The 13,089-nt window shown below is 39.0% G+C and overlaps 1 protein-coding gene across 1 annotated transcript in view; it reads right to left on the bottom strand.

The window, feature by feature from the left end:
- The window catches only part of si:dkey-11f4.7 (piezo-type mechanosensitive ion channel component 2), a 57,216-nt gene that overhangs the window by 42,406 nt on the left and 1,721 nt on the right, over nucleotides 1-13,089 (bottom strand). The window contains exons 3-11 of the mRNA XM_041798405.1: nucleotides 11,068-11,176; nucleotides 10,725-10,846; nucleotides 8,541-8,600; nucleotides 6,877-7,025; nucleotides 6,614-6,778; nucleotides 6,304-6,345; nucleotides 2,723-2,755; nucleotides 2,429-2,538; nucleotides 1,869-2,044 (exon numbers count right to left, since the gene is read on the bottom strand). Of these exons, the coding sequence (XP_041654339.1) occupies nucleotides 1,869-2,044; nucleotides 2,429-2,538; nucleotides 2,723-2,755; nucleotides 6,304-6,345; nucleotides 6,614-6,778; nucleotides 6,877-7,025; nucleotides 8,541-8,600; nucleotides 10,725-10,846; nucleotides 11,068-11,176 (966 nt within the window). The remainder of the gene's footprint in view (nucleotides 1-1,868; nucleotides 2,045-2,428; nucleotides 2,539-2,722; nucleotides 2,756-6,303; nucleotides 6,346-6,613; nucleotides 6,779-6,876; nucleotides 7,026-8,540; nucleotides 8,601-10,724; nucleotides 10,847-11,067; nucleotides 11,177-13,089) is intronic.

Here is a 13,089-nt window from a genome sequence, read left to right as displayed (position 1 = left end):
CCAACTTTTCGAGAAATGGGGAAAAATTTTTGTTTTGAAAGCTTTCCAGGCCAGTAGATGGCACTGTGTTACAGCTGTTACTCAGGAGAAAGCGAGGTTGAGTGTTGTTGATAACAACACTCGCCCCGGTGAATGAGAGGGTCATCTCCCTGCAAATGATAGTGGTGGGGAGTAAGGCTCTGACTGTGGTTTGTGCTTATGCACCAAACAGCAATTCGGAGTATACCTTCTTGGAGTCTCTGGGTGGGGTGCTGGAGAAGGTCTCACCTGGGGAGTGGCAGACCAGGGTGGTGGTCCCCATTTATAAAAAAAGGGGACCGAAGGGTGTGCTCGAATGGAAGCTCTGGCCGATTGTCAAACCTAGGACTCAGGAGGAACAATGTGGAGTCCATCCCAGCCATGGGACAGTGGACCAGCTCCTTACCCTTAGAGGACTTCTTGAGGGAGCATGGGAGTTTGCTCAGCCAGTCTACATCTGTTTTGTGGGCACTTGGTGTCCTGGTGTGTGTTGGCCTCTTGTCCCTGATCCTGTTTGTGATTTTCATCGACAGGATCTCAAGGCGCAGCAAGGGAGAGGAGGGTTTCCAGTTTGGGGACCTCAGAATTCCATCTTTGCTTTTTGCAAATGATGTGGTTATGTTGGCTTCTTAAGCGGGGGACCTCCAGCAGGCACTGGGACGTTTGCAGCTGAGTGTGAAGCAGTGTGAATGAGAGTCAGCACTTCCAAAGGCTAGGCTTTGCCGGAAAACGGTGGAATGCTCCCTTCGGGTGGGGAGTGAGTCTCTGCCTCAGGTGAAGAAGTTCAAGTATCTTGGGGTCTTGTTCACGAGTGAGGGTAGGAGGGAGGGTGAGGTTGACAGGCTGATCGGTGCAGTGTCAGTAGTTTTACAGGCTTTGTATGGTGAAGAGGGAGCTGAGCCAGGAGGCAAAGCTTTTGATTTACCAGTCAGTCTTCTTCCCAACCATACCCTTTGGTCATGAACTCTGGGTAATGATTGAAAGAATGGGATCGCAGATACAAGTGGCCGAAATGAGTTCCCCTGCAGGGTGGCTGGGCTCACTCTTAGAGATAGGATGAGGAGTTTAGACATCTGGAGGGAACTAGTTTGCCGCCCTTGTTACGCGCCCTCCTACCTCGCCCCAGAATCAGAGATGGAGCAACTACACCTCACAGTACTCTCTTTACTAGAGGGCAGATATTTTGGCTGGACATGCAAATATTAGATCCCACAGAGCTCCACAATCCCCCAGGACAACCCCGCTTACTGTGTCAAATGCATTCAGGAAGCCAACATAGGCAGCAAGCAACCCTCTGTTTATTTTCAATTAAGAGCTGAATTAATGGATGGATGAAAACTTAGAAAGCTAAGTTTTCTTGTATTTTGTCAGCCTCATGTTTTATGTCTTGTACTTGTTTTATTTTGGTTACCTACACTGTGTTGTTTAAGATCTGCCGCTTCCTTCTTGTCCCCCACTTTTCTCCTATGTCAGTGCTTTCTTTTATTCTTGTCTTCTTTGTCTGTCTGTGCTAGAGTATATTCTCTCTGTATTCCCCTCATTCTGTGTCAGCTTGTCTTTAACCTCACTGTTAGTGTTCTAGTGTTACTCATATCCTCATTGATCTGACCACTTTGTTTGTATAAGATATAGCTTCTCGTCTGAAATTTTGGATACCTTTGCTTTTGACCTTTTGTGTTATGTTTTGTTTTGTTTTTTTTGTGTGTGTGTTTTTTGCAACTTCGATTAAACATGCTTTAAATCCTGCGCTTGAGCCGTACATTTGGATGCAACATTTTTGGTTTATTGTGACATGTCCTTGCACACACCTACACACACACACAGACACATGCATTGATCTAACATCCTACCTCTTGCAGGGACACCCAAATGATGCCAGAAGAAACTATTTTTAGGCTGTGAAGCTCCAGAAGTCTCCAGCTCTGCTCCTGGAGCCTACTGAGTCCTGAAAGAGTGTAAATAAGTAGTAGGCTTGCCCTGTCCACAATGGCAAACCATTTGTCCTCACGACTGCTGCAGACAGGTTCTAGAAAAAAAAGACAGGAGCAGAGGAGAGAAAGAATACTAGATGGTATTTAAACATAAAAGGCCTATTACAGCTACAATTGTCATACAGCTTTGACAGCATTTAATGAAAAGCTGATTATTTACAGTACATTACAAATATGTAAGAACTCTGATGTAATTATTTTTTTGATGAAAAAAATTACATGTAGACACATACAATTATTCTAAAATTTAAACGAAAAAGTAAAAGGTTAGACAGCTGGAAACATATGTTTAAAAGATAAGAAATTAGATCACTATATGTGGCCATCTGAAAACCATGCCCACATTATTAATTATTCCAGCTCCTAATTGTCTGAACAACATAAAAACTAAGGAGCCATGGGTTCCTAGATGCAGTTACCCTCTCCTGTCATGCTCTGTGTCTCGGTTGCTTTGTCTTGAGAGGTTTGGAGAACAATGCTGTCCAGAGTCTCCTGGCTTTTCCCATTTCCCATCTGCTCCTTCACAAGCCTGGAAGACCACAAAAATTCTCTTTTAACATGGACAAATTTTTTTTAAGAAAAAGTGAACCTTATAAAGTTCTTATTGAGTTCTTTGTCAAACTAAATAGCACTTTTTTCTTACGCCAATGTAAATCAACGGGATTTTTTTCAAGCCAAACTTACAATGAGCATCACGATTTGTATAGTCTTACCTTTTCTGAAATTTTTCAAGATTTTCTTTGATCCTGGAAATTGAATTTTAAAAAATAAATTAAAATTGCAGTATATTTAAGTGTTATTCTTAAATCAATAATCAATTCCCCATCAGCCCTCATTTTCTTAATGAATCATCCTACTTGCATAACACAAGCAAGACTTATCCCCCTCGCCTTTTATCATAAGATTCACAGGAACATATTTTCATCAAAAGTGTTAGTGCCCAGGGTAGTCAAGCCAAGTCAAGTTAATTCATATAGCACATTTACAACAACCAGCGTCGACCAAAGTACTTTACAGAGGAAAGAGTAAATTATGAAACAAGAATACATCATTATAGAATAATATTGAAACATTACATTCAATTCAAATAGAACATCATAAAGTAATGGTAATAATAACAATAATGCTACTATGATAATAATAACAATAATTTACTGATGATAGTAAATCTGGAAAATATGTTTGGATAAAACACTCATCTTGAAATGAAAGTCAAAGAGAGGAGATGTGTTTTCAACAGTGATTTAAAATGTTCATGAGTGGAGCCACATTTCACAGTATATAGAGGAGTAAGCTGTTCAATCCTACATATAATGTGAAAAAAAAAACAGAGAGAGCTTTTTCAAATGTTAATGAGTTGCTCTAAAACCAGAAATAGGTTATATCAAACTCTTTATAAGAGAAAGCTATTTAAGATTTAAGTAAGTGAAATTAAGCACAGAGAGTATCATTTAATAGAAGTTGAACTGTAAATGAATACCAGTGTTGTCTATGAGTGAATAATTATATCACAACAATATTATACCAAAACAAAATTTTGGTGACAGAAATGCACAGACATTAAAAATTTACACATATGACGCTGATATCAGCTGTAAATAAAATTTGAGGCTCAAATTTTTTTCTTTATAGATTATTCTAATTTCAAATTTAGTATCCAGGTTTCATAAAAATAGTATAAACATTTAACTTTGGAAAAAATCTTGGGGGAAACACTAGCAAAACTATTAGCTGCAGATCAAATGCTAAGAGTATCGGAAGACTCCCTTAGAAAAGTTAATTGTCGAAGGATCCCTGGAAAAGCTCTTTTTTGTCTTTTTAATTTTAGAAAAATTCAAAATAATGGACTCCTGTTGAGTTGGTGATGTGGAGTCAAGAGTCTTTTTTGTATGTTTGTGTATCAAATTGAAATTTCTAGGTAAACTTTTTGAAATTTTATAGGGGGCACCACTGAGCCATTAAGCCACACCCACCAACTCAACACATATGCCACTGTTAATTTTTTGCACTTTGCTTATTCTCACCAATTTTTCATGGTAGTGCAAGCCTATGGTAGCAAGATGCAGTGTACACTGGGTGGCAGGGAAAGGCATCAGCCTCGGTATATCACAGACTGACCATGGGCATGTGGAAGTTCCTTGGTGGGAAGGAGCTGGTGCAGTAGGTGGAGCAATAACAACTAGATTTTGCTGGGCTCATGTCCACACTCAGCCCTGGTTCTGGAACCAAATTCCTGGAGAGGGACTGGACCCTCTCCTGTTTTAAGAGTTGCCCAGGGGGAGAGGCACCAGGCAGGTGTGGAGATACTCACAGGCCCCCAGCTGAGCGCTGCGGTGTTGTAGTTCTCCCCGTGAATAAGAAAGTCACCTCCATGCAACTGACAGTGGTGGGGAATAAGGCTCTGACTATGGTTTGTGCTTAAATGCACCAAACAGCATTTCAAAATATGCAGCCTTCTTGGAGTCTCTGGGTGGGGTTCTGGAGGGGTCTCTTCAGGGGACTCCATAGTTCTACTGGGGGACTTCAAAGCTCACGTGAGCAATGACGGAGAAAACTGGAGGGGCGTGATTGGGAAAGACGGCCTGCCCGATCTGAACCCGAGCAGCGTTCTGTTGTTGACTACTGTGTTAGTCGTGGACTGCCCATAACAAACACCATGTTCAAACACAGGGATGCTCATAAGTGTACCTGGTACCAGAGCACCCTAGGCCAAAGATCTATGATCAACTTCGTTTTTCATCACATCTGTGGCTGCATATGTCTTGGACACTCAGGTGAAGTTTGGCACTGTCAACTGATCACCACCTGGTGGTGAGTTGGATTGGATGATGGGGGAAGCTGCCAGACAGACCTGGGAGAGGCCCCTGTCCATGAGGTCTTCAACTCTCACCTCTGGAAGAACTTCATGTGCATTCAGGGGGAGGCTGGGGACATGGAATCTGAGTGGTCTGTGTTTAAAGCCTCCATTGTGGAGGCAGCCGTTTGGAGATGCAGCTTGAAGACTATTGGTGCCTGTCACGGCCACAACCTAAGAACCTACTGGTGTACACCAGCAGTGAGGTAAGCTGTCGGGCTGAAGAAAGAGATCTTCCTCTCATTTTTTGTGGGTTTGTCTGAATTGGTAGGTTGGTGCTGCTTAAACAGCTCATTTCCTGTTACATTTTTTTCAAAGTTCAAACATCTCAGCAGTATCAGTGGCTTTTATGATGAGGAGCTTCCCGGAATTGGAATGTGTTCGAGGAAGTTGGCTTAGCGTTATTAGAGCCGCTTTGGCAATAGTTAAGTAAACTAATCTGCTGCTCATATGCCCAGTAAACATCTGCCTGGTAAACACAATGGGCTCAGACTGTTTACTTCTGTTCAAATTGCTCATGATTCTGCAGCTATGTATATAAAAAAATTGTACAGACATCGAGTTTTAGATAAAATTAAGATAAGCCAGATTAACAAAAACTGTGGGTAGAATTAAATTCAGAAAAGCTGCTGCATCAGGTGGTGCCTTATGGATCAATTTTGTGTCCCCACCAATGGCACAATCAACAATCAAACCTATGCCTTTACAACAAATGTACAACTGCCAATCATGTCCTTCAGCTAAGTAAGGGACCAATCACACAATTGTAACATTACTGACCATGGAGATGTAAGTAACCATTACCCCCACCTCCCCACCCCCCACCCCCCTACACTGGCCCTTTTCTCTTTTACAGGATATAGGGCTAAGGAATGGTTGGCTCCAACATGCACACTGACATGACACATACTCCCTGTAATACATTGAAATACACTGACACCCATGCACAAGTTTACACTCTTTCAACATAACTGAATGCCATCAACAGTCAAGCCAACAATATAGCCTGTAATTGGTATGGCCTTTAACTTTTTAAGCACTGATCATTTCTGATACAGTGTGAATGCTTCAGTGAATATAACTTAAATCCGCAATCAACAGTTTCACACAGTAGCCAGTGTGTGGTGAAAGGACAGAGGTCACAAAAGCTGGCTGGCACAAAATCTTTCTCAGAAAAAAGGGACTGAAACAAACCCTGTAAATCCCACCTGCAGGAACATCCGGTTAATAGAAGGACAGAAGTAGGATTTTCACTACTTTAGTTCATGTTAGAACAATAAAAACAAATCTGTAACATCAAGCCACTTAATCTAACATTTGGCACACTGCTTATCTAGAAAAATCCCAGAGATGGCCCAAATTACTTGGCACCATGTTGTTAAAATATTGTGTTTCAAATACTAGAGTAACATAACTTTAAGAAATAAATGCAGCTCTTACGTCTTAGTTATCGCATCAACTGAACTCCTGAGCTCTTCCTCCCTGAGCAGAGGGAAGAAAGGAACAGAAAAAATGGACAATAAGAAAGGTAAACAGTCAGTATGCCCCAAATTGCATAGAACATCATTCTGTGGTGTCAGTGAACCCCTTTGCAGATAACATTCATATGATAACCTTAAATCATTTGTGACACTGAATCTCAAAAGTAAATTTTGGTTAATATTTTAATTTTTTTTTTATGGTGGTTTTAAACTTAAATTAATGTATGTGTATATTCAAACTTTGTATGCACAAATTCTCAAAGTCTCACCTGGAAGCCTGTCTGATGGGCACATTATCAAGGTCAGTGAGATTTAAGAAATCAGAGTTGAAGTAGTGCAGCTGGAGGATGCAAGCCAAGAGAAAAGCAGCTGGAAGCAGGATACGTGCAAACAGCTCCACTGTGTCATACCGCTCTAATCCCAGGTCACGTAGACTGAAAATGGGATGGATAACAACAGAAAAGGACTTGTATGATTTTAAATAAATTTTGCATTGAAAGGTTATTGCTTCGGCCAATAAAAGTGAACTCACCCTTCCTCCGACATGCCCATGATCTGTCTGAACAGACCAGACACACTTCTGAACTGATACATATAGATGGCTATTAATACCACCATGGAGTAACCAACCACCACTGCCCAGAATGTCTTCAGGAGGCGACGCCACACATCATAACGGGTCTGAATGAAGATGAACCAAAGCTACAGTTTAACATCATCAATGGTCTCAAATTTATATTTCAGTTACCAATTCTTTTTACAGTTTAATTCCTTTCTATGTATTTAAAACTGCTTGGATTCTCCATTGGATCACAACCTATGAGTTTGATTAGAATGCCTTCTGAACAAATTATAAAGTAGAACATGAACATCACTGATAACAGGGTTGTTGGTCTTCCACCATTAAGCTCCCCACCATGTTGCTGATGCTTTCTAAAAAAAAAAGGGCAAATGGTGTTGTCTTTATATTCCATCATCTTTTCAGCCATTAGGCCTTCCTGTAAGTGCCTGTTGTGTATCTGAAAGGTCAGCAGAAACATGATGGGGAGAAAACAGGAAAACTGCAGCGAAAAAAAAAAGTGTATCTGTGACTCATAATCAATACTTTTAACACAAAATTGCATCAGTTAGCAGCACATGACTTTAACCTTGTGTGTGTTCCCAGTGTGTGTAAGAGGTGGATCTGTACTGTATTACTTACAGTTATTTAGATGGCATCCCATTATCTGTCAAAATGAACCTAGTCATTTTTTGTTTTATGCAATATCTGAGCTATTACATTTTTTTTTCTTCTCCCTCCAATTATTTACCACTACAATATCAACACCAATCTTTTATCCTGTACCTCTTAACAATGTAAACAGAACACAGGCTACAAATAACTACTAAGCGACTTTGATATACCCCCCTTCAGTGTTTTAAAGTTAGTATATCTAATCCAACGTGGGTTAAGATATGCTTAGTTGTTAAATATGCATACATCACAGCTTTCAATTCATTGCTAACAAAGGCAATTAAAATTTAATTATGGCCGAAAACAGCTGATTTTGGGATGGCCAATCAGATTTCTCAGGGGGCCTTGGTTGGCCCTGGCTACCACTCCTATATGCTCCTTGCCAGGATGAGAATGACACCCTGTGCAGCAGAGAGGGGCGATGCTGAGCACAACAACTGTCAAAGAGTGGTGGGGCTTTAAGATGGTTAAAATGATATGGTTTGATACTGAACAGATATCTGAGAAAAGGAGCACAATTTGTGCAGCTATTCTTCCCTCTTCTTATTAATCATTTTGTCTTATTGTTTAGGGCTTTATGGATTGAAATGGTGATACACTGTTGTTTGTTCATCAGTTTCTTTTCCATTTAGATTTTCTTCTCAATTTAGTCATGGAAATAAAAGCATGTAAGGGAATTATTCTTGTCCAAATGTCTGTTTACAAAATTAAAACAGCATCACTACCCAGAGTGAAAACTAATAAATACAATACTGTCACAGACACTGAGGGCCATATTTCATGTTATTTTTTAGAATTTCCTGCAACCCCCCAAAAAATGAACCACAGGACACAGTTGGCCTGTGACCACAGTTTGGACATCTTTGCTGTGTATTAACACCTAGAACATTCAGATCATTTGTCTGGTAAAAAATTAAAAGAAAAAAAAAAATCACTTCTAAACTTCTATAAAAATCTCTTACCTGGTAAAGGACAACACAGTAGAGAAAAAGGACAATGTAGAGGATCTTGTAGACAACCACCTAAAAAAGGGGAAAAAAGTGTGTCAAAATGATAGTTACTTTTCATTTGCTAAAGTTCTGAAAATCTGTTATGGATTGCATAAACTGCACATCCCCAAAAGTCTTGGAATAACATATCAATCATATTTTTGTGTAATATTTTTAGTGCCATTAATCAGAATCTAAAATACAATTAGAAACGTACTAAAAATGATTATCCTGTCATTACTGTTTAGTCCAGTCTAGAGGTTATTTAATTAGACAGGCAGGCAGACAGGTTTCTGCTTAATTATGTATGTATTTATATACAGTCATGGACGAAAGTATTGGGACTCCTGGAATTTTTCCAGAAAATACATAATTTCTCCCAAAAATTGTTGTAATTACAAATATTTTTGGTATACACATGTTCATTTCCTTTATGTGCATTGGAACGACACAAAAAATCCAAAGAAAAAAGCCAAAATTGCATAATTTTACACAAAACTCAAAAAATGGGCCAGACAAAAATATTGGCACCCCCAACTTAATATTTGGTTGCACACACTTGGAAAAAAATAACTGAAACCAATTGCTTCCTATAACCATCAACGAACTCCTCACACCTCTCAACCAGAATCTTGGACCACTCTTCTTTTGCAAACTGCTCCAGATGTCTCAGATTTGAAGGGTGCTTCTTGCAACAACAATTTTGAGATCTCTTCATAGGTGTTCAATGGGATTTAGATCCGGGACTCATTGCTGGCCACTTCAGAACTCTCCAGCTTTGTCTCCAACCATTTCTTGGTGCTTTTTGAGGTATGTTTTAGGTCATTGTCCTGCTGGAACACCCATGACCTCTGATGCAAACCCAGCTTATTGACACTAGGCCCTACATTACAGCCCCAAAATTTTTTGATAGTCTCCAGATTTCATGATTCCTTGCACACAGTCAAGGCACCCAGTGCCAGATGTAGCAAAATAACCCCAAAACATCTTTGAACCTCCACCATGTTTGACTGTAGGTATACTATGTTCTTTTCTTTGTAGGCCTCATTCCGTTTTCTGTAAACAGTAGAATGACATGCTTTTCCAAAAAGCTCTACCTTAGTCTCATCTGTCCACAAAATGTTCTCCCAGAAGGATTGAGGCTTACTCAGGTACATTTTGCAAACTCCAAACTGGCTTTTTTATGTCTCTTTATCAGCAGTGGGGTTCTCCTCGGTCTCCTGCAGATGACGACGTATGGTCTGAGCTGACACTTTTGCTCCCCGAGTCTGCAGGACAGCCTGAATTTGTGTTGAAGTTGACTGAGGATGTTTATCCATTATTCCAACTATCCTGTTTTGCATTCTTTTGTCTATTTTTCTCTTCCGTCCACGTCCAGGGAGATTAGCCACAGTTCCATGGTTTGTAAACTTCTTGATTATATTACACACAGTGGACAAAAGAATTTCAGGATCTCTGGAGATGGTCTTGTAACCTTGAGATTGTTCATATTTTTCCACAATTTTGCTTCTTAAGTCCTCAGACAATTCTGGGCTCTTCTTTCTCTTCTCCATGCTTGGTGTGACACACACAGGCACACAACACAAAGGTTGAGTCAACTTTTATACATTCCAACTGGCTTCAGGTGTGATTTCTAGATTGCCAGCACCTGTTACTGCCACAGGTGAGTTTAAATGAGCATCACATGCTTGAAATAAAATGATTTACCCACAGTTTTAAAAGGGTGCCAACAATTTTGTCCGGCCCTTTTTTTGAGTTTTGAGTAAAATTGTGTCAATTTTGTCTTTTTTCTTCAGATTTTTTTTTTTTTTTTTGTGTTGTTCCAATGCACATGAAGGCAATAAACACATGTATACCAAAAACGTTTGTTATTGCAACAATTTCTGGGAGAAATGGTGTATTTTCTCGAAAAAATTCCAGGGGTGCCAATACTTTTGTCCATGACTGTATTTATCTCATTTAATTTCCCTGGTTGGTTTTCTCTGTTAAATCTAATATTAATTCCTTGCTTAAAATCCACCTTCAGTTCTTTATTGGAATTTCTTGAAAATACGCCTTAAAAATGAAGTGCCAGTGCTATAAAAATTGAAAATTGTGACTTTATGACTTCAGACAATATTTGTTTTTTCCTTATTTGTCTCTCAGCAGATATTTTACCTTCCCAGAGAAGCTGACAACAAAGAACATGGAGCAGCAGAAAAGGATCCAGTATTTCACCAGCATCCCTTTTACTCCTGAGATCAACATTGCCACAATGGGTGATGGCTCGCGTTCTTTCTCTGATTTGGGGGAAATCAGAAAGAAAACAACAAGGAGAAGCAGGTGAATAAAATAGAAATATTACAATAAATGAGGAGAAGGGAGTCTTGAAATTTTTCATCAAACACACTTTTGGGGTTCCAGTAAACTGTCCGAAGATCGGCTCCAACCTCAAAACACCCACACGCAAATGGACAGTAGTCAGCAGCAATCTTTATTAAAGTATTTCAAAATGACTCACTCGACTCAACTTCGACTTCATCCAGTGATTCTTCTTTTGAATTCTGCTCCTCCTGTCTCTCTTTCAGCTGCTGACGAAACATCAACCAGAAAGTGAAGGTATAGAGGACCTGGAATACACAGAAGACACTGTGGGCACAAAGCATTGTATACATATTTAATTTTTGGGTCCTGGTTCTGTACGGGTTTGGTTCTTCGATAGAAAGGAACATTGGGTCCAAGATTTATGACTTTAATTTTTTCCAATTTGTTTTTATTTTTAAACTCACATTAGCACAGCTTTTAGTTTCTTACAAATTGATGTTGGAATGATCTGCCCACAATTCTCACTTCTGACAACAAGGTACATCAGTAGATGTGTCATGGTCAGGAAAACTTTTGGTAGCTCCACATAGTAAGGGGGCAAAAGAACGTTGTATACATTTATGTTCAACAGTGTCGGCCACGTTTTAGAGGAGCTGGTTTCTGGTTCTGGAAGTGACATTTGTCATTCACCCCCCCCCCCCCCAGATTTTTACAAAATCCTTATTATAATGCTTTCAAAGCATGAACCAAGCTATTTAGCTACCTGAGTGCACATGACAGCAAAACATTTGATTTGGTGCAAAAAAATATATAATAAATAAAATAGAACACAAGCCCATGTTCATTTTTCATTACAAAGAGGGAGGAACTACGTATCCCACAATCTACTGTGATTCATGTTATTTTATTGTAAGTGATAGTTTTTCAAGCTTTTAAACCACATATGTACCTGTTTTCTAGACTTTTCTTCACTGTAGTGTTAACATTTAAAGTGATAATATTCTAACATATTGTAGTACTTATTTTTTCGTATTGTGGCATAAAGTATTGTCATCATCAACAGTGGACAGCCTTAATTTGCAGGCTCAGTAGACATTTCCATGGTAACCGTAGACCCCACCAAAAAGTGATGTCGTTGTAATGCTCAAGGATTGTGGGTATTGTAGTATTTTTGGCTGAGATTGCGAAACAAACTATGTTTTTCTTAAAATGAGGTGATATCTTATGGACCTTTGTCCAACTTCTAATAATATGGCGAATTATCAAATGCATTATGAAGAAAATGAAAGGGATTTTCACTTCCAGAACCACAGTGAGGGGCTGGTTCCAGCAAAAAAACGCCAGGGCCAAATTTCCTTCTCAGTACATCCCTGCTTCCTGGGAATCCCTGAGCTTCCCTCTCTCATAGGTTCCTCTTGGTCACTGGTGTGCAGCAATGGGCCTGACTTACTGCAACAACTTGTCAGCATTAAATGCATTATCATTAAATTAAAATTGAATTATCAATAAATTTTAAATTAAATCTAGAAGTTGATTCAACAGTTATAATTTCCAATATCAGTGTTTTTTTTTTCTCATCATCATTCATAGTTACAAATGTTTTGTAAGACTTGTTAGTCTATTGTCAAACATTGTTGGTCTTAATTGTACCACACATTGTGTACCATTATTACTGGTATTATACCAATAAATGTATCATATTATTTTTACTGTTGTTGCTCTGTTTGCTTATTTGCATGTTCCCTCTCAACCCCCAACACAATCAAGGCAGAAAACTGTTCATTTTCAGTGTGATTCTGGTTGAGATTTCTGCTCATTGGAATGCAGATTTTTTGTTTGTTTGTTTTCTTTGTTTTTTGGGTTTTTTTTTTATCGGCAACTGTAACTTTATTAAATACTGAAGTAATGTTTCATAACTAATGCACACTTTAGCATTAAAAGCATGAATAAAGTACAAGTAAAGCTTTAGGTAATATTTAAAGCCTGATAGATTATTCATATGCCATTTATAGACTGAACTCAGTGCTTTATTGACACATTAGTAAAGCATTAGTAATGCTCAAGTCAACATTGATAAAGCATTATAAATGTATTTATCTGCCATATTTAAACAGAGCTATAAGTGCATTATTTATACATGAGTAAAAGATTCCTAACCCTAACCCTTACAATACCCTTCAACAGATGCTTTTCTAATGCATCATTAAAGCATTTACAG

The sequence above is a fragment of the Cheilinus undulatus genome, linkage group 11, assembly GCF_018320785.1.
Source record: "Cheilinus undulatus linkage group 11, ASM1832078v1, whole genome shotgun sequence".
Lineage (NCBI taxonomy): Eukaryota > Metazoa > Chordata > Actinopteri > Labriformes > Labridae > Cheilinus > Cheilinus undulatus.
Note: the sequence above shows the minus strand (reverse complement) of the source record. Positions and strands in the feature narration are given on the sequence as shown.